This window comes from Aulonocara sp. 'chitande type north' Nkhata Bay, linkage group LG23 (assembly GCF_057382095.1).
Source record: "Aulonocara sp. 'chitande type north' Nkhata Bay isolate Kocher_YH1m ecotype deep benthic linkage group LG23, A_spYH_male_GT1.1, whole genome shotgun sequence".
Lineage (NCBI taxonomy): Eukaryota > Metazoa > Chordata > Actinopteri > Cichliformes > Cichlidae > Aulonocara > Aulonocara sp. 'chitande type north' Nkhata Bay.
Genome location: NC_141365.1, coordinates 28937875 through 28964829, shown reverse-complemented (window position 1 = coordinate 28964829; position 26955 = coordinate 28937875). Strand labels below are relative to the sequence as shown.

The following is a 26955-nucleotide window of genomic DNA, read 5'->3' as shown; positions in this document are numbered from 1 at the left end:
ACAAGGAGCTCAAAATTGGTCTTTGATGTGCAACTATTGCTTTGGGTTAAAACAGATCTTTTCAGAGTGTCTCCAGCTAAATCCCAAAAATGTCTAACATTCTGTAGTAATGGGGTCACCTGAGTAAACAGAAATCAAAGAAGATTAAAAGGGCTTCAAATCAAAAAAGCTTAAGATGCCTCTTCTGTCCATACACATTAACCCATCGAAAAAGCTTATGCTACATAAAGGGAACAGTAGCCTTTGTGCAAGACAACAATATCAAAGAAGACACATAAGTGAGCAAAAACACTTTTTTGCCTTAAATGAATGCTACAAATTCTTAAATGATAAAAATATTTGTGTGTTTGTTACAATTTTCTCTGAAGAAGTTAGTACCAATGTGCCATCATTGCATGGTAACAGTGACTGGAAACTAAGCCATGCATTAACGAACAATTATCTTGTGACACCAAGCCTATATGTCTCGAGCAATCCTGAACCTGTATGGAAACTCCCTCTTCAAAAGACAAAATACTTGGATTCCAAGTTCCAAGTATTTTGAGCACAAATTGCATTAATTTGGTGAGGTCACCAAATTAATGCAATTAAGGAAATGAGGAGAGACTGTGACATAGTAAACTCACTGTGTTCACTAACCACCTATAGCCTCATAGAGGAGTAAACAGTCTGGTGCTTAGTTCAATTCCCTTCTCTCCATTGGGCATAATTAGATAAATATCCTCCAACTAAACAGGTTGAACTCAGCTGAGAATCAGGAGATGCGAGTCCTGCTTCAGCTTATTTTAGGTGATTGATTTACAAGCCACCTTTAGCTGCTCTGATAGCTTTTACCACATCTGTCTGTCGGGTAACTCTAACCATCACTTTTTGTGAAATCTATATCCTTAAAGCAGGGGTGCCCAATCCCAGTCCTCAAGAGCTAGTGTCCTGCAGCTTTTAGATGCATCCCTACTCCAACACAGCTGAATCAAATGGATTGATTACCTCTTCAGCATGCCATCAAGTTTGGCAAAGGCCTTAAAACAAGCCATTCATTTGATTCAGGTGTGTCGGAACAAGGATCCATCTAAAAGCTCCAGGACGGTAGCTCTCAAGCACTGGGATTGGGCACCCCTGCCTTAAAGTGTTTCCATCCAAGGAGTCATGGAAATAATGATACAGTTTATTTTAATAGCACTCATCAAAAAATATGCTACAAAGTGCTTACACCAAAAACATAAATGGTGCTTACTGAACACCTATGCACAGGCACAGACTAAGAGATACGGGCTTTACATAGAAGGAACACACCGGCAGGAAAAGATAAGATACAGAACCCAAACCAAAAGACACCTCATGAAATCAAAGATAAATAATACAAAACAGAAAACCACTGGGTCACCGACCCAGGACCAAGATACTCACTGTCATATGCCTGTCTGTTTATTCATATGAGAAATAAACCTCAAAGAATAAATTAGAACACCAAAGCTAAAATAGTAAAAACATAAGATATAAAAGAAAGAAAGAAACTCATTGCAAAAGGAAATAAAATAAAGACAAAATTAAAATTCTAATAGGAAGCTAATCAAATCCCAAGAGGACCAACACAGGGCACTTGCTTCAGTCAGACGGAGCTGACTTGTACCAACTTTACTTTTAGGTTCAGGTAATGTTCTTTACTCTTAATGAATTATGTCAGGTAGATCCATAATATGTTCATATTGGCCACAGGAGCCCCACCCGCCTGCTGCTAATACTTCTAGAAGAAAGTTGACTTAAAAGGGGAGGAGCTAAATGGCTTGTTTGAGAAACAAAGCTGCGTCAAAGAATGGTGTAACATGAATAAGCAATATTTTAAACTATGAATCAATCAAAGGTTACGCTAGTAAAGTCCAGCAATAAAAATACTTATTTGGAAATAAGGGATAAAAAGCTATTGAGAAAAAAAAATAAAACTCAAAAGATGCCCTGAAGAACTCCCATCTCTTCAAAATGCATTTAATTCACCATCTTTGCCCCAGTGCTAATATTTAACAACGAACAGCCAACACCAATTTAATATTTATATTAAGATATATTTCTCTCCTTTTACATGCATTAAGCTTATATCGGTTAGATCCCTAGTACGGTCATCTCAGGCACAGGCGCCCCACCTACGTGCCAGTCATACTCTTTGTTAACGAGGGGCAGCCAATTTAGAAGAAGGGATGTTTTATGCTAGAGGAGCCAATTTGGCTTATTTATGAGCTATGTGAGCTAAGGGTTATAGTATAAGATAAACAAGGATTACTTTGAATTGTGAGTCATGCAAAGCTATTATAGAAAATAAAATCTGTACCATATGGAAATTATTCTGGAAAAGTACAGGCACTTTGTTAGCTCTGGTTTCATGAAAACTTGTTAGTTTTACATTGTAAAATGATGTTCAGTATGTTCAGTTGGCTTTAAATTAGCACATCTTCCACCCTCCTGTTACACAAGATATGGTCTGAGAGACATTTTTTTGTAATATAATACATTGAAATCTAGGTTAATAAATTAAGTAACTTATTTTTAAATGTTATTTCTCAATTTAAGCAATAAAAAACAGCCCTTTGATGCTTATATGAGAGGTTTCAGTGGTTTATAAAAATCAAGTGCTGCATTTTCGCTTCGCTGGATATTGTCCATGACTAATTCAATAGCTAAATTTAAAAACATTTATATTGATCCAACAGGGCTTATGACCACAGCAGAACTTCAAATTAACAACCATCCACAGTAAGTAATGTCAGAGTTTTAGTACATTTATGTGAACCCTGTTGTTCAGTAGTCAGTTCGGTAACTGCTGATCAGCATTTTGAGCCAAATCTGAGCTTTAAGGACAGTGCAGCCATTCATATCTGAGTTTTTTGAGTCTTTTGTTACTGTTGCTAAGGAGGTTATCTAATTGGTTCAGTTTGTCTGTTTTGTTAGGTATGGATGGATTTGAATGAAGAGTGTATCACATTTTCGATTTGGTCTAATTTAGTGGTTAACTTGTGGAGTCGATCCAGATGTTGACTTCCATGTATTTCGCATACATTCTCTAACATTGTGAAATGGGGGGAAATTCATGACACGTCTTCTCAAATAGATGCCAAATTCAGGGACTCACGCATTGTGTCAGGGGGGTTTTCAGCCTTAGCAGAGGCATGCAATCACAGACTGCTGTTGTTAAATGCTTTTGTTGTTCGCTTTTTATTTCTGTCTCTATCAGATTGAATGATCTCTAAGAAATTATCTTATTTTCTTGTATCTGCTACTGTAACATGTATCAAGGATGTTTTGACAAGATTACAGAAAAAACTGGTTAATATCCGATCCAATTGCACAAATATTCAAGTGAATCTGAAGCATTATTACTGGCCTCTTTTAAACTGAAGATGTGGAGCCACCTACAGAGAAACTATTATCTTGTCAGTAAAGTATTATGGTGTTTAGTTATGATCTTATAAGACTTTGGTCACAAATTTGGAAAACGGCGTAAAAAAATACTTCAAACCTTCAAAAGACCCTCAATTCTCAGCTTCTTTTTAGGTTCAGAAAAGGAATCGATTTGACTCGACAATCAGCCTTTTGGAGCTAGAAATAATCCACTTTATACAAAGAGTAGCAGACATGTTTGTGCAAAATCTTCCTCTGTGTGGTATGTTTTTGTTGTATTCTTTATCTCCATTTAAACCCACGTCTTGGCATGAATTGAGTCAACTAACCCTATTGACAACCAGGTCTACAGAAACAAACTTATGAGCCCGCACACATGCTAGTGAAGCTGTAGCACTTTAAACAAAACTCAAAGCTGATGTTCAGCGGGTTAAACTGTCTAACAGGATTTGCTATTTGTTTGGTCCTCTAGCTATTTGGTCAAGAACCAAACCAGACAAAGTCAGAGTTAACAAAATATAATTTAACCAGGGAAAAAAAATACCTATGTCAGTCTCTACACAGACTAATAATACAAATAGAAATCCAGTCCATACATACATAGAAAAAAGTATACGGAAATGATCCAAAACTCTAAACTTCAGAGCTAAGGAAACTGAAAATAATAATATGTTAGTATTTCACTGATAAGAGACATGAAAGTCTAAATTAAAATATAATCAGGCTCACAATGAGAAACAGTCTTCAGAATGTGAATGAAACTTCACAGCAGTCACATCTGATTTTTATTTATTAAGTAAAACTCCACTCGCAACCTTTTTACTGTGGAAGTCATGCAATGACAGACAGATGGGCAGAAATTCATCCAAGATTTAATTACATCAAGAAATGATACAAGGCAGCTCTTTAAGAAGTACAACGCTCTATTTCACAATTTCAAAGAATGTGATCCGGATACACATCAAAATTTGGGAAGTGGGAAGCAGCAGGAATGAGGATCAGCACCTCCAAATCTGAGGCCATGGTTCTCAGCCGGAAAAGGGTGGAGTGCCCACTCCGGGTCGGGGATGAGTTCCTGCCCCAAGTGGAGGAGTTCAAGTACCTCGGGGTCTTGTTCGCGAGTGATGGGAGAAGGGAGCCGGAGATCGACAGATGGATTGGGGCTGCAGCTGCAGTAATGCAGACTCTGCACCGGTCCGTCGTGGTGAAGAGGGAGCTGAGTGTAAAAGCGAAGCTCTCAATTTACCAGTTGATCTACGTCCCTACCCTCACCTATGGGCGACCGTGGCTCAGGGGGTTGGGAATCGCATCTGTAACCGGAAGGTTGCCGGTTCGATCCCTGGGCTATCTGTCCTGGTCGTTGTGTCCTTGGGCAAGACACTTTACCCTACTTGCCTACTGGTGTTGGCCAGAGGGGCCGATGGCGCGATATGGCAGCCTCGCTTCTGTCAGTCTGCCCCAGGGCAGCTGTGGCTACAACTGTAGCTGCCTCCACCAGTGTATGAATGTGAGAGTGAATGAATAGTGGTATTGTAAAGCGCTTTGGGTGCCTTGAAAAGCGCTATATAAATCCAATCCATTATTATTATTATGGCCACGAGCTGTGGGTAGTGACCGAAAGAACGAGATCGCGGATACAAGCGGCAGAAATGAGCTTCTTCCGAAGGGTGGCTGGCCTCTCCCTTAGAGATAGGGTGAGAAGTTCGGCCATCCGGGAGGGGCTCAGAGTAGAGCCGCTGCTCCTCCGAAAGGAGCCAGCTGAGGTGGTTCGGGCATCTGACAAAGATGCCTCCTAGGCGCCTTCTTGGGTTGGTGTTCTGTGCATGTCCCACCGGGAGGAGGCCCCGGGGCAGACCCAGGACACGCTGGAGAGATTATATCTCTCGGTTGGCCTGGGAACACCTTGGTGTTCCCCCGGATAAGCTGGAGGAGGTGGCTGGGGAGAGGGAGGTCTGGGCTTCTCTGCTTAGGCTGCTGCCCCCGCGACCCGGCCCCTGATAAAGCGGATGAAGATGGATGGATGGATGGTCATTAAAATGGAAAATCCTCTGGGCAAAATGTGCATGAAACCTGCAGATAAACCACTAAAGACCAGCACAGACGTTATTATCTTATTATCTCACATTTGGAGTCACACTCACAAGTTTTATAACGGGTAGGAAAAACAAGTGTTATTTATAAATGGGCAAACGTCAAACTAAAGCTCACCACAGATCCTTTTTTATTTGATAGAGTTTGTTTTGAGCTTTTCACAGCAGGATTTTCTGGGATTTGCAGCTTTTTGGTTCGACTTTATACCCGTCTGAATTTAACCTGCCCACTCTGGTCAGACCACTGCTTCCGCCTCCACGCCCCAGTGTGGGTCACATCATGCCTGGGCTGTATAAAGGAGATGGACCACAGCGCTCAGTAGACACCTCGGGTCCTCGACTGCTACCAAGCTGCCTTTCTGGTAAGATTTTATGTTGAGTTGCTTTACTAACTAATTGAATCATTCATTAAATCTGCATCATTTTTTGTATAGTAATAGTTGGTGTATTTGTAAATTCCCCATGATTAGCTGAATATTATCCAACTTTCTCTGGAGGTTTAGCGGATTAATTGTTGAGCAACTTTTTAGGGGGAGTGAGGGAAAAGTGAACACAGACTTTTTTCAGTAAATTCTAAAAAGTTTGTCTGGTATTTGGCCAGTACACCATGACATAATGACATTTAAATAAAGTCAATTAAAGAGATGTATTGGGCACAAAAAGACTTACTGAGGAATGGTTATGAAAGTACAGTAAGAGGAACAAAGGTAGAAATGGGATTTATAGCAAAGTACTGATGTCAGCTCACTCAGCACTGAAAGGACTGAGGATTAACAAAGGATTAGAGGTTGTTTATGTGGGGCTATTAAGTATACAGTGGTTGTTTTGTTTGCTTAGATGGTAGAGAAAAAGTATAGATGGCAGACAGGATGTATAAGTCACAGAAGCACATATATATAATGAGAGAAGCCAGAATAAAAAAGGCACAAAGGCTACAGAGGAATATGGTGGGTGCTGATTTTGAAATATATTTGGGGAAAATAGTGGCTTTAGATGGGTGTCGACACCAAACAGCATCCCAACATTATTGCCTATGTCAAGAGTCCACTTACTTAGCAGAGGCTGCTTTGGGTTTCTGAGGAATTTTAGAGGTGTTCACATGATTTTGGATGAAGAGGACAGTAGAGAAGAAATTCTGCATATTTCCTATTTGTCAAACTATTACTTGACTAAAACAGGCTGGAGCACAGGACAAAAAATAACAGATTTGGAAATAAAATGCACATTAAAAGGGTTATGTTGATGATAAGGTTCTGTGAAAACTTTCAAATTAAAAAGGAAACATTAACTGCTGAACCTAACTATTCAAAGTATCAGTTAACTTAACTAGCATCTGAAAACAACTTCATAAATATTGCCAATAGACTAGCTGTTGTATTTACACCGATACTGTACAAATCCTTCAAATAGCATGCTATTTTACATTCTTACTTCATAATAAAATATTTTTTGGAATTAGAAACACAAGAATGATAGTATACAGACAGTAAAATAACAGGTTTGTGCAGGCAAATGTAGCTGTTATTTCTTACAGTGTTGTTTTCTTAAATAATTTCTACAAAGACACCCCAAGGTACCATCCAAAAGCCTTCTTCCTGATCACAAAGCAGCTTTAGAACTTTTCTTTCAAATTCAAGTCAATAATAATCTTTTTAACTGACCTTTATGGTAATTAAGAAGAGATCTGAGCCTATGGGTGTAATTAAATATGCAGTTTCTTCAAAACCAGCACGACTGAAAATCCTCCAGTCGTATAAACAAGCAGGATCTCTTCCAAAAGCTGATTTCTGGATGTTGCATAAGACTTTCAATAGGGACTTTCTTTAAATCCACCCCTTCTTAAAGCAAGAATTTAACTGTAAATCATTCTTCAATAGCTCTTTATCTTTTACTCCTCCTCCATCAATACTCTCACTGATTTTCCATCATGTGTTTTTTGTTTTTAACCTACTTTTAATATTAGTTTTAGACTCTATTGAAGAGTTGAGTTTATACTTCATTTCAGCCCCATTTTCAGAGCTATTGGTGACATTCCTTTAGCTAATTTGCTGAGTGTAGTGCTTTATTAACTTCACAGGAATTCCAGTTAGGTTACACGTGCTCATAAAGGCATGATGATTATTAATATGTTTATGTGCCACGTGGTCCTGAGATAGTACTGTGACTCTTTTGTAGAAAAGTCTCTAATTGTACAAAATGTGATTACATTTGAGCCAGCGATTGCTCCTGTGTGTGGCTGCAGTTATGAAACGTTTATAGCACTCTCTTACAGAGCATAGGACTCAGAAGAGTCGCAATGGGCGAGCGTTATGATTGCACAGAGTGTCAGGAGTCCCTGTACGGCCATAAGTACATCCTGAAGGAGGAAAAGCCCTACTGCATCAAGTGCTATGAGACACTATTCTCCAACACTTGTGAAGTGTGCCAGAAGCTCATCAGCTGCACAAGCAAGGTGAAATACCCACATTTTAACTGCTACATTTTTCTTACAGTGATTCTTGTTTTTGCCATTGTTTAAATATTTCCACGAACTACAGAACCTGAGAGTGTTTGTCTCTGCAGGATCTGTCGTACAAGGATCGCCACTGGCACAGCGACTGCTTCCTCTGCAACAAGTGCAGCCGGTCTCTGGTCGATCGGCCCTTTGCCACCAAAAATGAAACGCTCATGTGCATCGAGTGCTACAGCAACGAGTACTCTGCCAAGTGCCACGCGTGTCTGAAGAACATCATGCCAGGTTAGGAAACTCTAAGGTTACTGTAGCACACACAGATTCTAGGTCTGACCAACAATTTCAGCTGTCAAAATGGCAGCCAACAAAATTCTAATATACAATTTATTCGTCAAATTGTTGATATCAATAGGAAACAATCTCCACTACAATAATGATATAAACATGGAGGGATAAAATAGTCCAGTGTCCCACTTCCAAAAGTGTTGTAGCGTTTGCAGTGTGGGCTATGAGTAGACTAGAGTATGACCTTCGCCACTGAGTTTTTACAGCCACAGCCGCTTTAGCAAGTTGGAGATTTCCCAAATGACAACACAGCGATACATCAGCACCAGATGGATTAAACTAATAAATGACATTTGTTAGTCACTCTCTCTCCTTCTCCATCTTGTGCACCCACCAGGCTCTAAAAAGATGGAGCATAAGGGCAACAGTTGGCATGAGAGTTGCTTCACCTGCAACCGTTGCCAGCAGCCCATTGGCACCAGGAGCTTTGTCCAGAAGGATGCCAACAACTACTGTCTGCCCTGCTATGAGAAGCAGTTTGCTCTGCAGTGCGTCCACTGCAAGAAGGTAAAGTGACACGCTGTGGCTAATAATCATCGCTGTGTTTGTTAAGCTGCAGATTCAACTGGTCTGACATGTAAAAAGAAAGGTCTTACACAGGCTCTGTATACTTGGCCTGATAAATGGTCCAAATCAATGTAAATGCTGCCATAATGAAAATACATGCAATGAAGGCGGGTAAAGATTCACATCCATGGTACGTAACAGTTCTGGGCAGGAAACAGATGGTCACACAGGCAGGGATCGGAGGCGTCTTTTTGTGCTAAAAGCTGAGAGAGCAGTCATCTGCCTCCCCTGTGACTAAGTCAGCAACAAATGCACAAAAATGACAAGAATGTGAAGTTAGACTGGTTTACAAAGGCAAAGAGCGGTAAATGAAATAACAGGATTTTTTATTTTACAAACAACATTACCAAAACAGACAGGAACAATACTAAAAAACAAGATGATCAGTTCCTCTCAGTCAACATCACATGACATGGTGGTAGCTTGATAATTCACATCCACAAGTACAGCAAGTACAGGAAACAAAATACCTCAATTTCTAGTGTCACTTCCAAGGATAAAGCAAAGCAAACTATGCAAGGCTTAAATGTTTAAGACGTGCTTAGCTTTGGGTGCAATACTGGGTGATGTTTGCACCTTTATTTGGGCGTAATACCACTTTCAGCATGCATCTTTCTGCAAAATACTTTTATGTACAGTATTGTTTGCACACTAATATTTAATCATACTTAATCACAGTGAGAAAATCTGAATGAAATTTATGTGCATACTAAAATTTGGTCACTTTAGCCCATTGCTAGAAGGTTGCCAGGCAACCTAATGATGGCATAAAATATGCATTATTCAAGTTGTGTAAATAAATCGTTGTTTGTTTGGGGGTTTTTAAATAGTAAAATCAAAAATGACAGTGTTATTTATCAAGCTTTATGGATGTATCAGTGTTAAAAACAGGTCTTTTAAACCCATTTCTTGGTAGTTGCTAGGCAACATGACATTATATGAGCTATAGATAAGAGCCTTCAGGGGCTTAAGATGTACCTGTGTGACAAGTTTGGCAGCTCAAGTGAGAAAAGTATTTAACTCAGTGGGAGTTACAGAGCTGTAGTCGAAGGCATGGAATCCTGGTCTTGTTCTTTTAAACGATTTCTCACCTTATTCAAAATTTTTGCTCTAGCTTATGCTTGACAGCTGGATTATCAGTGTGTTTCTGCTCTGACACGGTATTAAAAACATTTGAAAAGGTATTTTTAGACCTTAAGATTCAATATATGTCCGACGCAGATGGTATAAAACATGTAGCTACGGTTACATAACCTGGTTGTTTGTGAAAGCATGTTTTGAAGCCTGGGACTGGGTCTTTTCACAACCACAGTTATCCCCCTGCTGGTCATTTAAACATTTGTAAAATGCTCTTTTTCAGCCCATCACCACTGGAGGTGTGAACTACCACGACCAGCCTTGGCATAAGGAGTGCTTTGTTTGCATCGGGTGCAAGCAGCAGCTGGCCGGCCAGAGGTTTACCTCTCGAGATGATTTTGCCTACTGCCTTGATTGCTTTTGCAACCTGTTTGCTAAGAAATGTGCTTACTGCACCACCCCAATCAGCGGTAAAGGTCATGCTACACTCATATCAGAAGTACTGCCCTTCATGTTACACATCCAGCATATAACCAGGGAGTTACCGACACTTTGCACCTTTAAATTTTTCATTTTATTGCTTTACGCGTTTAATTTTTATGACCCACAGTGTTCAGGATAAACTATTAAGGTGCTTAATTTAGCTGTGGTATCAGTTTGACGACTGTACAAAGGGGATTCTTGTCCAAACGAGCTTGGCATGTTGAGTCGAGGCTCATTGGAAAATGAATTACTGGAAATATGCTGGAATTATGATTTTAAGTCCACACTTTAATAATTTTTCCTGTTAAATTATACTAAACTACTGGCAGCTTCATCTGGCAGCATGACATCCACATTCCAGTGGAGCTGCTGTTTGCGTGAGCATTGAAGGTATTTGCTGATAAATGAACAATAGTAGACTGTGAAAATACCCTCTATTTTTGTTGAAGTTCAGGTTTGTTCTCCAGAAACTGAATTCTCCCTTAAATAAGTGTGACTCTGGGTAAACATAAAATCAGTTTAAAATAATATACAAGGGAACGCTTGCACAGAATGCCACGGTGGCACGGTGGTTAGCACTGTTGCCGCACAGCAAGAAGGTCCTGAGTTCAATTCCACCATCAGGCCAGGGGTCTTTCTGTGTGGAGTTTGCATGTTCTCCCCGTGTTTGCGTGGGTTCTCTCCGGGTACTCTGGCTTCCTCCCACCGTCCAAAGACATGCAGCTTGTGGGGATAGGTTAATTGGATAATCCAAATTGCCACTAGGAGTGAATGTGAGTGTGAATGGTTGTCTGTCCCTATGTGTTAGTCCTGTGACAGACTGGCGACCTGTCCAGGGTGTACCCCGCCTTTTGCCCTATGACAGCTGGGATAGGCTCCAGCGCCCCCCGCGACCCTGAAAAGGATAAGCGAATGGATGGATGGATGGGAACGCTTGAAATGATGGACTCTTTTGTAGTTTCTTTGTAACATATGAACTCAGGACTGAGTAAATTAGTACACCTTACTGGTCCCAGGTTCCCCTTTCGAACTACATTTAAGCTTTAGCCAGTTCGTCTTTTAATGTATGATTAGCCATTTGCATTACCTAATAAAATGTTCAGGGAGTTTATCATGCAATGTCAAAATTCTACTAAACAAATAATTGTCTACTTGTCTTCAAAGACTGAATAACAAGTTTAAATGGTTTTGGCCGTGGCTTTCATCACTTTTTATTTTGGGCCAACGGGCAACCATAAGTGCGACTTAAAGCAGCACTTTAAATATCACACCCAGAAGCAAGGCAAATCTAATACTGCAAAGTTTTGATCATGGGAGCATACTTAAAAGCAACTTAATCTTAACTGCTTTTAGGTGACGATCACAGTATAAATCACCCCTCCTCAGCATCCTGCGTGGATCCACTCACCATCAATTACGGAGTTATTTCATTACCCAGATCATGAGACTCCCCTTTACTGACTCTTCTCTCCATCTCAGGTCTTGGGGGGAGCAAATACATCTCTTTCGAGCAGCGCCAGTGGCACAACGATTGCTTCAACTGCAAACGGTGCTGCGTGTCTCTGGTTGGTCGGGGTTTCCTGACGTGCAAAGACGACATCCTGTGCCCCGACTGCGGCAAGGACATCTGAGCGAAATCCACCAGAAGACAACCCGAGCCGGATTGGCTGCCTGTCGGCATGCACAGCAGCATTCACCTAACTTTGCATGATTTGAATCATTTATCAGTGTCTTAAACATTAACATGTTTTTTTATGCATGCACTGAAGATACTGCGTCTTATGTGAATGACCTGCAGCCTTTACTCCCCATCAGGATTTCTGCATTTTGCTCAGAAAACATCCATACGTGGAACAAGAACATGTTTTACTTTCAAGTCAAGAATGCTGTAACCCAAATATACTATGTGACAGCACATGTAAGAGCATGTGAGGCTGTTCTTAACTGATATCACTATGATGCAATTGTTACTACTAATGTTGTTTGTTCTAATTAAATCATTGCTATGTAATCTAATTTCAATCTGTTAGGCACAATAAAGAGCTTTAAAGGATGCTAAACTGGATTAAGGCTTTGACATGCTGGCCCACTAGCTATGCTGAGTCAAAAATCCAGAAGGACAGTATACATTTACACAGTTATGACACAAAGTTTGCATGACAAAGTTAGCCAAAAAAAGACCCAATTTACAAAAATTCGTTTTACGCTTTTATATGTTTAGTATTAAAACATTCATTAATTTGTGCAGAAATTAATCATATTGGGTTTAGCCTAAACTATCAGGAAAGAGGGGAAAGGGATCCTGCAACAATATCCTCATATCTTGTTAAACAAAGGAAATATGCAGTCAAGACAGAGGGATGAGAACACACTGATATGTAATAAAAATGCTTTCGATTATAACAGCAACACTTAAAAACCAGAAGCTTATAATGGCAACCAAACAGCTGATTGTATTATCCTGTAACATGAATATTTAGTTTTTTTCTTGTTTTTTTTTTTTAATGAAAGAACTGTGCAGACTCCCAAAAGGTTGATTCTGTTCATCTGGACGTAGCGTTTTCAGTGGGACAAAGGTTTCCTCACTCATCCAAGTGACTTCTTCAGTCTCAGCTGACTGCAGGTTTCCCCAACCTTATAAACAGTACATTTGCACAATAACTGAAACTAGTCCACTGAATAAGTGGGCTCAGTCAGCTTTCGGGATTTACTTACCTGGATGATTGAGCATGCATCAAGACAAAACTGTGCAGACTGTTAGATGCAAGAATCAGACAAGCGAGCAGAAGGTCTGAACGATCAATCAGTCTTCATCTGTATTATAGACACAACTAGTGTCAATACGGACAATGTAATTAGCATGGTAGCACCCATACATACAATCAAACCTTTAAAGTGCTATATAAATAAATTATGGTATGGTTAAGAAAAAAAAAGCTCAAGTCCAACCTCATTACGATTACCTGATCACAGGTGAGTAAATATTGTTGTGTACTATACATAAATTGTTTTATAATAAACAATAAGGGACACTGGAACATAAAACTGAGTTCATTAACCAACTAGCCTGTTTTAACAGTCGTTCGTTTGAAACCGAAATTAGTCGTAGCCCAGTTAGGATTAGCGGTTCATGCTCCGAGCACAATCACGAGAAGAGGTCTCACTCTGTCCCATTCTCACTCCTGCTCTGTGCCATTATCTCTAAATCCACTGTGAGTGTCACAGAGAAAATCACAGAGTTTTTCTCCGTCAGACACACACGATCTTCCTCCTTGTGCACCGGAAGTGGGCAGCAGGTGCCGCAGGAAGTGTCTGTGTCCAGCCCTGCTTCTAGAAGAAGAGGAACGAGAAGCTAACGGTATTTAACAGCAACACCCTGCTTCACAATTATGAGAAATCAAAAACCACATATGACATATGTCTTGTTTTCGTTGCTGTTGTGTTGTTAAAGAACACCGCTGTAGCGCAAAATATTTGAACACAGGAGAGCTGCTGCGGCAAGTAGGGAGGCGGCTAACCACATTAGCACGGCTTTGTTAAATTATAGCGTGGAAAACACTAGAAAAAAAAGATGCCTCAGCTGTGTTTGCCCAAGCTGTGTGACCGTATGCACATGCAGGATAGTATTTGTGAAGTAAAACTCTTAATTTTACACGGCTTTAGTTTTTAAAGAATGAGAAATGTGCAATTATTAGCTTTTATTGGTGGTAGCTTCTGAAAATAAACGCAAAATACTGCTTTTTCTTAATGGTCTCGTCAGTGTCATTACTGTGGCGCACAGTACCGCCGCTGTGCTTTACAGAAGGCTCCAAATACCCTAGAAAAATTACAAATATAAGCAGGTGTTTCCAGTGTTCTTTGGCTTTCTTTTTTTTTTTATAAAATCAACACACATGCTGTCAACTAAGCAATAAATTAGGTGTGAGAAATGCCAGGTTGTTTTAAAGAAACTCTTTGCACATTATAAAACGGGCCTGTTTCTCATCAGACCTGCCTTTTTGTCTTCAGATAAAATGAGTGCTGCTGTACCCAACCATAGAAGGACCAAGCCTGGTGGTAAGATCCAAACTCTATAACCTGTAATACATGTTGAAACTAAAGGCTAAAAAATTAATTACATATTTATCAGCAAGGACACAGCGTTGTAATTTTCATTTATTGCAGGCATAAAGCCCGGGGCGGCGAACAGCGGCGTGACGGGACCGACCTCCCAGATCCCTGGGCTGTGCCAGACCGCCACTGAAAGCGCTCCAGCGGAGAGGATCAGTGGGCGGCGAGTTGGGATATTTGAGACGGACTCGGACTATGTCAAGCTTGCGAAGCAGGGGGGACACAAAGGTAAAATTAGACAGTTGTTGTCTGTTCATATAGATGCCTTGAAATGCATCTATATGAAGATTGCCAGTGTAAAAAAAAATGATTTTATGCTCTAATTTTATAAAGAGTTTCAGAGTTTTCCTGGCTCAGAGTAGAAGACTAAAAAGAAGTCTATAATTTTTGTCCATTTACCAAACAGTAACATATTTTGAGCGGAGACTAAACTATATAAAGTACTTGTATAAGTACTAGAGCTATATATAGCAAATATTAGAGAAGTCTGTTGTGTGTGTCTGAAAGAGTCTGATTTATTCCATTTTTAAATCATCAAATATGTCTCTCGGTCAGCTTCTAGTATGCTTATGCAGTTCAGGGTCATGGGGAGGCTGAAGAGGTGGGGTACACCCTAGACAGATCATGTCTGTCTCAGGGCCAGCACTTTGACACAGGCAACCATATAGAGAACCAGTTGAGGTGGTTTGGAGATCATCTCATTTTAGGCACTTCCTAGGTGAGGTATACAGGACATGTTCTACCAAGAGGAGACCTTGGAACAGACCCAGGACATGTTGGAGAGATTCGGTCACTTGGCTGGCTTGGGAGCCCCTCAGTGTTTCTCAAGACGAGTTTTACAGGTGGCTGGGTTGAGGTTGTGCATCTCTGTTTAAACTGCAGCCCCTGTGACCTGGACCCATATAAAGTGGATGCTTGGATGGATATTGAGTAATATTAAAATTTTATAATAAAGTTTAGTATCTGAATGTCAACTAGGGCTGCCACAAACGATTATTTTGATAGTCGACTAATCAAATCCATTGGACATAAAACGTACAGCTTATTGCACCAGCAGCATCTGCTCTTATATAACTATCATTAGCTTACAGCTTTAAGTGTTTAAGGTGCTAACTAAAAAGACAAGATGACAGTTTATTAAATTTTAATGAAATCTGCAGATTGTTTCGGTGGAGTTTAATAAACTCCTTGCCATCTAAAATATAACAGGACACCGGAGTAAATTCTCCAGCATCTCACACTTCTGATGATCAGCTGTCTGCTTGACGTTTATTCAGCTGTGTAAAAACTATAACTTTGACCTCAGCCAAACTGATTTACTCAGGAACAAATAAAATACTAAAAAAAAGCCAAACACTAACATTTTTAAGTTATCTAAGTGACTCATATATCATGTTTAACCTGAGTAGCGAAAGACTGCGGTGGGTTTGTAAACGATTTGCCGGGAGTCCGGTGTTCTCACGGCTCTAGTGAGCCTTGCCCTCGGCTAGCTATCGAGCTAGTGGGTAACAGATGTCTCCGAAAACGTCGGAGCGCTTTTGAAAATATGTGATGTCTTGATAAACTGAGCAGATATTTGAGGTTTACACAGCTACATTCTCGCCTGAAAATATGTTAAACATTTATTTTGTGACCCAGAAAGAATAATAAGAGTAATATTAAAACTAACTAGCTGCCGCCATTGTTGGAAACTGAGCTGGGCCACGCTATGAATTCTGGGACATAGCTTCTTCTTCTTCGGGGTTTAAGGGCAGCTGGCATCCTTGTACATGCAGTGCTGCCATCTTCTGTTTCAGTCCGTTATTACACTCTTAAATCCTACTACTCATTCCTGCGTCTTTTGGGATCTTACAAAGCTTCAAACGACGGGTCGACTATTAAATTAGTCGTCGACGATTTTAATAGTCGACGTAATCGTGACTAGTCGACTAATCGTGGCAGCCCTAATGTCAACAAAAGAAAATGAAACATAAAAACACAAAAATCAGAAGGCCTTAAAATGGCTCACAGCTGTGCAAGAAAGGAGTTTTGTTTAGCACAATCCAACGTAGGAGATTCCTTCTACGGTCTGTACCAGCATTTGGATAAGGAAACTCATTCACCTGGCTTCACGTACCCTAATATAGGCAGTCAATAAAGGTGGTTATAAGGTTGATAAGTGAAGCCAGGGTTTATTTATCATACAAAACATGGATAGGGTACTCAGCAGCAGAGCCACAGATTTTACAGTGGCGATAAAAAGATGAAGAGGTTAACCACATGATCCAGACTGAAAGCAGCACAGCTGCTGCAGACACATCAGCTGTGAGTGTGTGTGTGTGTGTGTGTGTGTGTGTGTGTGTGTGTGTGTGTGTGAGGTTTTAAAGGTGCTGCATGAATGCATGTGAGCTTTAAGTTCAGTGAAGCGTTACTGGGCTATATTAATAAAGTTTAGCTTATTTGAAGGAGGAAAGCTGGCAAAAATGCTGACTGTAAGAGTTTACAGACCTCTCAGTACCACAGCTCTATCTTTAAAGAGCGGGTGAATCAGATGGATTACAGTTACATATTATATTAAATTAATCGTTAGATTTTCTTTGAGCGACTGTCCTGGTAATGTTCAGTCGTAGTCTGTGTGCAAATTTGTTAAAAGGTCAGCAAGTAAATAAAATAGGTGTCGTGTTTTAGGATTCTGTATTCACACGTGTAGAACAATAAAATTGATCAAGAATTGCAGCAAACAGGGAGGAAAATCAATAATAAAGAGCCTGTATTTATTACTGTTGCTCTTCAGGGAAAATAATAAAGGCTTCAGATGTTCTTAAAACAACTTAACACTCTGTTACTGACAACACAACACAGGTCTGAGGGCTTTTCCAAGGATGATGATTCTGTTTTCCAGAGAAGTGGTTAGTTGATAGGCAGCAATTTCAAACCTGATGATGTCTAAGCTTAAACATAACCTGGTCAGGATACCCTGAAGTTACCTGGATGAGCCCTCTGCGGTTGCTGCTCTCAGCGTGGAGGCTTTGAAGCCACACTACTCGCCCCATTTTTGTGACTAAAAATGCCTAACGGGTGACACACATGGCTTTGAAATGCAAACCTCAAACAACAGGCTTAAAAGTCCACAACATGAAAAGAAGGAGAGAAAGAAAAGCTTCTGCGTTTTAGGAAAACACAACAGTCTCTTTTTGTTTATAGAAACTGCAACTTTGCAGGCTTCATTTCTCTTGGGAGAAGCAGAGCTCCTGCACAGAAAGTTTCATATGAGTATTTCATGCTAGTCTGCACGTGTGGGCTCATTTGATAAGAAATGTGATATTGTGGTTATTCAGATTTTAATTAAAAACAAATATTTTTAATTTACTCACTATATCCACATATATTACTCATGTATCTTTTAAATTAAGTTTAAGGAAATGTATTTTAAAGTGTATGCGTGATGTCTAGGGTATAGAATAATCAGAGCCCTGTAGAAGTTGTAGTGCTTGTTTTTGTGCACATACATGCATTAGAGGTTTGATTCCAGATACCAGAGTCCATTGGAAAAAGTTCCAATTAAAGATTTTGATGCATTAAGTTCAAGTGCACTGCTTGCTTAACATAATCTGCTCTCTTTATTAAAGCTTTTAGTGACTTGGCACTCACTCTGCCTCCTGGGCACTCTACAGCTTCTCTCCATCTTGTGCTGTAACTGAAAAGTTCAGGGTCGCGATCCACCCTTTGTTGTAGATGGTTAAGGACTGTCAAATCACTGCTGTAACAGCAATGCAGGAGAATAATGTGGCAAACAGCAGAAGAGAAGATAAACATTACGAATTCACAATTAGGCTGCCTAAAAAAAACAGTTCCAGCCTCAGCTTGGACTGGAGTAATTGTTTAGCTGCTTGGCTGAATAGGCTGTGAGTTAAATGCCACATTGTGCTCTTAAAGGTGAGACACAATGCATCATTACTGCTGCCAGTGCTTTGGTTTCATTGTGGGGGGGGGGGTTTCTTTTTGCTGCAGGGCTGTTGAGCCACGATGTGGACGATGACGACATGCCGAAGAAAACCTACAATCCATCCAACTGGTTTGGAGGAGATGAGTCAAAGAGGTGAGAGACGAGCTGCGATGAGGACGCGTCACTAACTGAAAAGCTTCAGTTATAGCGATTGTTTAATAAAAGAGAAATCTGATGACCATTTGCGCTCATTGGTCACCCTGAGCGCGGGCCTCGGCATTAGCAAGCCATGAAGTCTGCATCCTAACAGTTGGCAGGCTGTCAGAAGTGTCCAGCAGTAATTTCACATGGCATGTCATCGTGGTTTTGTGCTTACAGCGGAAGCAAGGAAACGTCTCCCGATGGCCAGATGAAGGGAGGCAGGCAGCCTCTTGCCCCGCCGTTTGGCACTGATAACAGTACATCCTGGGAAAGAGAGACTGATAGATTTACCCAGGGTAAAGAGAAGGTGAATGGACTCCAAAAATGCATCACCCCCTCCCACTTCCACTGACGCCATACCAGTGCCTTCCATATTTAATTTATTTATAAGTTTTTCCCATCACCTTTCCTTGTGTTTTCACCTGGTTTCGCTCCATTGATGCATTTTCAGCTTATTTGAAGTTTATTTGGGTCTAATTTGCTGCCGGTGCTTTGGGGTGATAATTTATTGGAATTTTGTTGTTTGTTTTTTTTTTTAATCAAATCTCTGGGTAAGTACAAGCGATGCTTTGAATATGTTACACTGTACAATATCTGAAGAAGTAACGTTCCTGAGCTGTGACAGAGATAGTTTTCAGATATTGAGAAGTGCATCAAATAAAATGTGCAGAGAAAGTGCAAAAAAATTTTAAACTGCTATTTATTATATATTTATGCTTTTTAAGTATTTTGGGTTTGAGCAGTTTTACTTTGTTGTCAGTTTCTTGGATCATTTTTCATGGCATAACTATTTTCTTCACTTTTCTTCCTTCATTTCATCCTTTTTCTGTTTCCCAGATTTACCCCATGCTATATTAGTAGCCCACTTAAAGTAATGATGTATTTGTTGAATAATTCTGCTGTTACATGCAAGTCCTTTATGTCTTGAAGTGATACAGAGATAACCACAGCTTTCTCAACCTGCAGATGTCTCCTGATGCTCCAGGCTCTGAGATGGAGGGTCTGACAATAACCAACAAATACAAAAGAAGGTAATAACTCTCTGGTTGTTTGGTTCCTGTACATATATATACACTCAACAAAAATATAAACGCAACACCTTTGTTACTGCTCCCATTCCCCATGGGATGGACGTAGAGACCTAAAATTAATTCCAGATACACAATATAACCATCCCTCCCAAACAGTGGTCACAAATCAGTCCAAATGTGTGGTAGTGGGCACATCTGCTATATTGAGAAAATCCATCCCACCTCACAGGTGTGCCACATCAGGATGCTGATCTGACATCATGAGTAGTGCACAGGTGTACCTCAGACTGCCCACAACAAAAGGCCACCCTGGAATGTGCAGTTTTTTGCGCTATTGGGGGTCTGGGGACCCAGAACCGGTCAGTATCTGGTGTGACCACCATTTGCCTCATGCAGTGCAACACATCGTCGCATGGAGTCTATCAGATTGTCAATTGTGGCCTGTGGAATGTTGGTCCACTCCACTTCAATGGCTGTGCGAGGTTGTTGGATATTCGTGGGAACTGGTACACGCTGTCGTATACGCCGGTCAAGCACATCCCGAACATGCTCAATGGGTGACATGTCCGGTGAGTATGCTGGCCATGCAAGAACTGGGACATTCTCAGCTGCCATCTGCCCTGAACAATGTGAACCATGATTCATCCGTGAAGCGCACACCTCTCCAACGTGCCAGACGCCATCGAATGTGAGCATTTGCCCACACAAGTCTGTTACGGCGACGAGCTGGAGTCAGGTCAAGACCCCGATGAGGACGACGGGCATGCAGTTGAGCGTCCCTGAGACGGTTTCTGACAGTTTGTGCAGAAATTGTTTGGTTGTGCAAACCAATTGTTCCAGCAGCTGTCTGGGTGGCTGGTCTCAGACGATCTTGGAGGTGAACCTGCTGGATGTGGAGGTCCTGGGCTGGTGTGGTTACACGAGGTCTGCGGTTGTGAGGCCGGTTGGATGTGCTGCCATATTCTCTGAAACGCCTGTGGAGACGGCTTATGGTTGAGAAATGAACATTCAATGCACGGGCGACAGATCTGGTTGACATTCCTGCTGTCAGCATGCTAATTGCACGCTCCCTCATTGCTGTGGCATCTGTGGCATTTTGCTGTGAGACAAAACTGCACATTCCAGGGTGGCCTTTTGTTGTGGGCAGTCTGAGGTACACCTGTGCACTACTCATGATGTCAGATCAGCATCCTGATGTGGCACACCTGTGAGGTGGGATGGATTATCTCAATATAGCAGATGTGCCCACTACCACACATTTGGACTGATTTGTGACCACTGTTTGGGAGGGATGGTTATATTGTGTATCTGGAATTAATTTTAGGTCTCTACGTCCATCCCATGGGGAATGGGAGCAGTAACAAAGGTGTTGCGTTTATATTTTTGTTGAGTGTGTATATATATATATATATATATATATATATATATATATATATATATATATATATATATATAAGCGTAAAGTAAAACTGCTGCGTTCTGCCTCCTCTTCAGGTCTTATGATAAGAAGACTACACCCGTCAGCATGTCCAAGCTGCTGAGTCACGGCTACGTGGAGGGGCAGAAGAAGTCACTCAATGACGACGATGCCTCAAGTATGATGTCAAACAGCCGGAGGGTGTTAGCCAGTGATGTGTGAATCCTGCAGTAAATTCAATACATAGTATTGATCATGTTTACAGATTTAATACAGAGTAAGATAAGAAATGTTTAATTTTCCCAAAAGTTGCCAATTAAATAGAAAATACAAAGAGTTGAAGACCTCAGGAAATAAGTAATGAAGGCAGGTATTGTGGTATAGGTTGGTAAAAATTTTCTGCATCTGTTCTTCTATCAGCGGAGCTAATGGAGATGCTAGACAATGTATACAGCTACAGGTCCAGCAAGTGGTCTTTGCATCCACAGCCACAGTCTGCATCAGCTGATGGATGTGTCCAAACAGTATGGTGGTTCAAACAGCAGCACCAATGATGAATTTTCACAGCGAGTATCAAAAATGAGTAAAGAGTGCGTGCACCTAGGGCATCATGTAGGTCTTTAGACTGACTTCACCAAATATGATGCCAAATATTCATGAATATTCCAAATGTTCATGAAAGTAAAATACCTTTAAATTGCTGTCGAGCTACTGTTATGGCTTCAAGAGGCTTTTTTTTTTTAAATTACATTTTGTGATGCTACAGTAGTGAAAAAAACTACACCCTCTTTCAATTTCAACGTTTGACATATGTGGATAATTAAAGAATTTAATCTGGTCTTAATTATTTTAATACCGCAGATGAACAACAACACATGAGGCATTGTAATTATTTACTTAATGCCAAAATGCAGAAGCTGTGTGTGGTTATAAACTAGATGAAAGAAAAAGAAATCAAACAGACTTGGCTCAGGGTTACAGGAAAATGAAGTCATTTTAAAATTGTTTGCAACCAACATGGAAAAAAAGGGAACAAAGTTGCTTCTAGAAATCTGTATTTCTTACTGACCCTCACCGGGGAAAGGCAAAGACTTTAGACACTATTAAAAAAAGATTAGATCTTCCTGCTGTCTGCGCATTGAGCAAGCTTCCAGCATTGGTGATGTACTTTCAGAGAATTGATTGGTCAGTAGGTGATCTCTTATTTTAAACTGGATGTGCTTTGGAGCATGTTAGGCCTGTGGCAGAAGTCATTATAAAAATGAAAACTCGAGGTTAACCCGACAAGTTAACAAATCCTGCACACAGTCCTGATCTCAATCCAACAGAACACCTTCGGGATGAATTAGAGTGGAGACCACGAGCCAGGCCGTCTAATCCAACATCAGTGTCTGCTCAAAATTTGCATAAACGCACTCCTAAACCTTGTGGAAAGCCTTCCCAGAAGATCTAAGGAGCTGGGAAAGAAAAGCAACTGGATTTCTTTCAGTTTCTTGAAGACATTTCATCTCTCATTCGAGAAGCTTCTTTAACCGAAGAAGCTTGCTTTTCTTTCCAAGCTCCTTAGATTACAATGACTAGCACTAAGAGCCTACACAGACACCTTCCCAGAAGAGCTGAGGCTGTTATAGCTGCAGAGGCTGGGCCAACATCATAACAAACCCTATGGATTAAGAATGGGATGGCATTCAAATTCCCTTGAGCAATACTTTTTTCCAATACAGTGTACATTTATTTGGATAAACTGTCCGATTGAAGTAGTTGATGTAACACTAATACTAATAAGCTGTAGGGGTGGGTTTTTATAATCGATTCATCGATTAAAATCGATTCTGGCTTGGATAACGTAAAATCGATTCATTAAAATCCTAAATCGATTTTTTAATATAAATTTATTTTGTCCGAAATGCCAGAATCTCTGGTGACATCTCACAAAATTTCAAGAACCACCAAACAGTAAATGAGAGCAGGTACAGGGATTCTGCACATAGACTTAAACACACAGCGGATCAGAATCAGTTAGATGTCGCCTTTCTCACAGTCGGGGCTGAAAGCCGACAGCTCGCTGATCCGGGTCCGCGCTTTGTGTTCACGCCCTTTATGCGCTGATTCTAAAGCTGTTAGTTTGATCTCTCTCCAAACAATATTGACCGAACCAGCAGCAAAAGAAGATCCAAACGCTTCACATAAACATCGTCATGAATTCTTTTACTGTTTTGCTTCCATTGCGATGCGCAGCTCTCTCTCTCTCCCTCTCTCCCTCCCCCCCCCCTCTCTCGAACAGTTTCGCTTTCTTCATTGTTCGCTTGCTTGTTATGCACAAGTCTACTGTTGCTTACAGCGCTGTCGGCCGCTGTTTTTTTCCCTTTTACATTCTTCCGAAAAGAAAACCTCATTTCTGCTGTTCAATACTGAACAAATTGAAACTTTTTAAAATTATTCAAAATGCAAAATGCTTAGCCGTGTCTCTAATAAAACCGCTGTAACGTCAGAGGTAATGTTCATTAATTAATGGTTTTCTTTCGTTTTCGATGTACTGCAGAATATTTTTATAAAATCCCAGGCCAGGAAAATCACCTACATGTTTTTCTGTGTTTTATCTTCAGCTACTTTGACACAAAGGCATCTGCTGTGATGCTCACACCTTGGATAAAGTCTTGCGAGTGTCAGCTTCCTTTTTATAGATACAAAAATATGTAAATGTTCTGATCTGAATTATATTTCTGACTGTCAAAATTTCCCAGATTTAAATCGAATCGAATCGAATTAAATCGAATCGTGGATCGAATCGATTCGGGACCTTGTGAATCGGAATTGAATCGATTCTAGAAATCAGTGACGATACCCAGCCCTAATAAGCTGGTTGTAACAGTAGCTTACAGTGGTATTAACGCGTATGTCATTGGTGGGAGAGAGCGTTTACAGTTTGGCCTGATAGGCCTCAGAGACGTTTCCTCTTCTTCATGTTTCTTTTGTCTTTCAGGTGTGACCTCAGAACAGACGAGCACTGTCGCGACGGAGGACGTGGACGATCTGGAGTAGTGAGCGCAGGTCTTGGTCCGGAGGGGGGGAGGGGGCGTCTTAACACTGATTCATGGTGTCACAAACCCACGAAGGCGCTGCTCTGCCCCTCTTGGAATCACTCGCATTTACTGTACATCCACTGACTGTTATGTTTTTGTACTCATGTTTATGCAAAGGTACTGTCCTCTCTCCCTATTTATTTGTTTTAATTTGTAAAAAGAAGTCAGGCGGGTTTTATGTTTGAGTAGAACTGTCGGTGCTCACGGTGTCTTTTATTTGTTTTGTCGTTCCTCGATTTGAAAGACGAGTCGTGTGCAGGGCTGGAAACTAACAGGCTGGTCGTTTCCGCCTCATTTGCCGTTAGTTCCCCTCCCTGGTTGTATGAAGATCGAGTTAGTGAAGTAACCAAGTGTTTGTGCTTATAAATTGTGGTTCCAGTGACGTGACATATTTATTCTTTTTGACCAAATGCTCCTGCTGTCTGAAGGGATGCTACAGGTTTGTGTGTTTGCTGATGCGGGGGCAAATACGCTCATTCGCTGAGACAGCAGCCTTGCGGCTGTGACCACGTGCTAAAACGAATGCTGATGGCCACAGCCGCCACAGTTTGTTTGGACCAAAAGTGATTTTTTTTTTTTTTCTTTCAGCTTGCCGCTTTGCAAAAGGTTGCCTTTTCTCGCAAACCCCTTCGCCCCACAACGCTGTCGTTGTTGAGGCTAGAAAATCCAGAAACATGCACTCATAAAGACTCATTTTTCCTCAGTAACAAGGCTCAACAGAGCAGAATATAACAAAGAACCAAATGTTGGAGTCCATTCCAGATATGTCAGCAGTTTCCCAATCAAAGATCTAAATTTACTCTATTCTCCAGGTTAAAGCCCCTCTCTGCTAAATCTGTGCATTTTCCTCCAGCTTAAAAAACCCAAATCCCACACAACAGATAAAACATCCTGGACAACTTTGGGGATAACGACTTCCTTCTGCAGGCCGACAAGCTGAAAGTCAATTCCAGTGTAATTCCCAGTGACGATTAAGGCAGGAGAGGATTTTTTTTTTCCCCCCTTCGTCTTTTTTTAAGTGAGTTCTGAACGTGCCAACCAAGCAGTTTTTTCCCTGCTCATGCAGTGTTTAGACTTCGTAGACATCAGTAGGAAGAAGTTAGTGTTAGTGCACAGCCCAGTCATGCTGAGCCCTCCACCCCATGACGCGATGGAGAGTTTATTCTGATCAGATGAGAGGAACGATTACTGCTGCAGCATTAAAGGCAAGGAAAACTTTTGTTCATGTAACATTTAAGATATGCATCATATAAGTATAAAATGTTATAATAAAATAGCCTAGAAATGTACTTTTCGGTTTGAAATGCATTGATGCCAATAGACTAAATGGCACATAGCCATGTTTAGTTTAAAAGTCTGTGTATATATATATATGTGTGTGTGTGCGTGTGTACCTTCTTCCTCCCACTTAATATGCCGACATCAGTCGAGAGGCAGTGTTGAATCTTTAGATTTTAACTTACCAATGCATTGTATTCAAGGTGATAATGTCCCTGTGTTTGATGTAATTCCCCAAATTAAATGCAGGAGACTTTCAGGACCTGAAATGCTCAGTTTAGGAGCAGACTGATGCTATAAAAGTTGAAAAGCTCCCATCTCCTCCTCTTGTTGCAACATTAGTTTGACTGTCAGGATGCCCAGGGAAAAAAAGTAATGGATTTCTGTGTTTGATGGACATTTCAGCTTTGAGTCATTTAATAGTTTTAACTTTTGAGGCGTAACCGTGACAGCAGAAATCCTAATCCTTCAGGGACATTCGTTTGGGGGTGGGGGTGTTGCTCTTAAAATGAAAAGGATAGCGGTGACGTGTCTCTCCTAATACATCCAACAAATTCATCACCTGCGTGTCAGAAATGCTGCAGCAGTAACGGACTCTTGTTTGGAAAGAATTTAAAACCCTTACAAGGGATGTTTCATGTTCAACACGGCTGTCTGGTTTTAATATATTTAATCAGTGATGCATAATTTATCTCTGTGTGGTGTTTCCAACATGTTTTACCGGCACAGTGTTTTGCTTTGCAGTACAAGGAACGTCGAATGTATCATCTTTTGAAACGGTTTGCTTTGAAGAGCGGGTTTATTTTTAACAAGCTGTTAAATATTCAGGTATTCACAGTTATTAAAAAAAGCAGTGTTTTGTCATGTGTCTTCCTCGGCTCCGTGTGAGCCGGTGGCGTTATCGGTTTACAAACCAGTAGTGGGAAACCTTTTAGTGGCTTAACTTTGCAGCTTCCTTCCTGAAGTCTTGTCACTCGTCTTGCTTTCTATCTGCAAGTTTACTTAAGGTGCACCAGAGGAGACGGAAGAAGGCAGCTGTTAAACAGAGACCATGCTTACGTTTAAGACCGCACACAGACTCTTTAATTGTCATTTAAATAAATGGGCATGTGCATGTACCTGTGTTCTGCTTTTTCTTTTCTTTCTGAGCGTGAGAATCTACTAACGAAGCTCCTCCTTTTCTTTCTACACCAAATGTGGATGCTTTCTCACACACACACACAACTATTTAAAGATGAGTGAAGGTGTGTTCATGTTTAAGCTTTAAAACAAAATGAAATTTGTAGTAGCTTTAAAAAAAAACAACAACTTTAAAACAATATTTTCTTTATTTTTAGTCTCTTCAAAACTCTCCAGGTCACCTTACATTAGTGTAATTTAGAAGCATATACATAATTAAATAAAATAAAAGCACAAAATCTTAGTCTGATAAGATTATAGCATACATAGCATATGCGTTTAAACAGATATACAACCACAAAATCTCCTAATCAATTGTAAATTTGC

The 26955-nt window shown here is 40.6% G+C and overlaps 2 protein-coding genes and 1 long non-coding RNA gene across 5 annotated transcripts; 2 read left to right on the top strand and 1 right to left on the bottom strand.

Moving 5' to 3' along the window:
* The first annotated feature begins 5760 nt into the window (after window positions 1–5760).
* On the top strand, window positions 5761–12457 carry LOC147302038 (four and a half LIM domains protein 2-like). 3 transcript variants are annotated; one of them, XM_086281789.1, is made up of 7 exons: window positions 5761–5842; window positions 7044–7053; window positions 7755–7932; window positions 8043–8217; window positions 8615–8784; window positions 10205–10391; window positions 11884–12457. In XM_086281789.1, exons 1-7 carry the CDS (start codon window positions 5761–5763, stop codon window positions 12033–12035), a joined length of 954 nt encoding a protein of 317 aa, XP_086137915.1. In that variant the 3' UTR covers window positions 12036–12457. The 3 variants fall into 3 exon arrangements, with proteins under 3 accessions (XP_086137915.1, XP_086137913.1, XP_086137914.1); XM_086281787.1 differs by lacking the exon at window positions 7044–7053 and having other exon boundaries at window positions 5783–5842; window positions 7753–7932; XM_086281788.1 differs by lacking the exons at window positions 5761–5842; window positions 7044–7053 and having other exon boundaries at window positions 7740–7932.
* Window positions 12458–12599: 142 nt separating this feature from the next.
* On the bottom strand, window positions 12600–13695 carry LOC147302037 (uncharacterized). Its single transcript, XR_015127081.1, has 2 exons — window positions 13368–13695; window positions 12600–13218 (listed from the first exon to the last, which is right to left on the bottom strand). It is a non-coding gene; the product is annotated as an uncharacterized LOC147302037 (long non-coding RNA).
* On the top strand, window positions 13541–26567 carry LOC147302036 (uncharacterized protein C7orf57 homolog). The gene is made up of 8 exons (XM_086281791.1): window positions 13541–13762; window positions 14413–14460; window positions 14569–14742; window positions 18505–18592; window positions 18818–18947; window positions 19607–19671; window positions 21166–21266; window positions 24072–26567. The coding sequence occupies exons 2-8, from the start codon at window positions 14418–14420 to the stop codon at window positions 24128–24130; spliced, it is 660 nt and encodes a 219-aa protein (XP_086137917.1). The 5' UTR covers window positions 13541–13762; window positions 14413–14417; the 3' UTR covers window positions 24131–26567.
* Window positions 26568–26955: the final 388 nt, after the last annotated feature.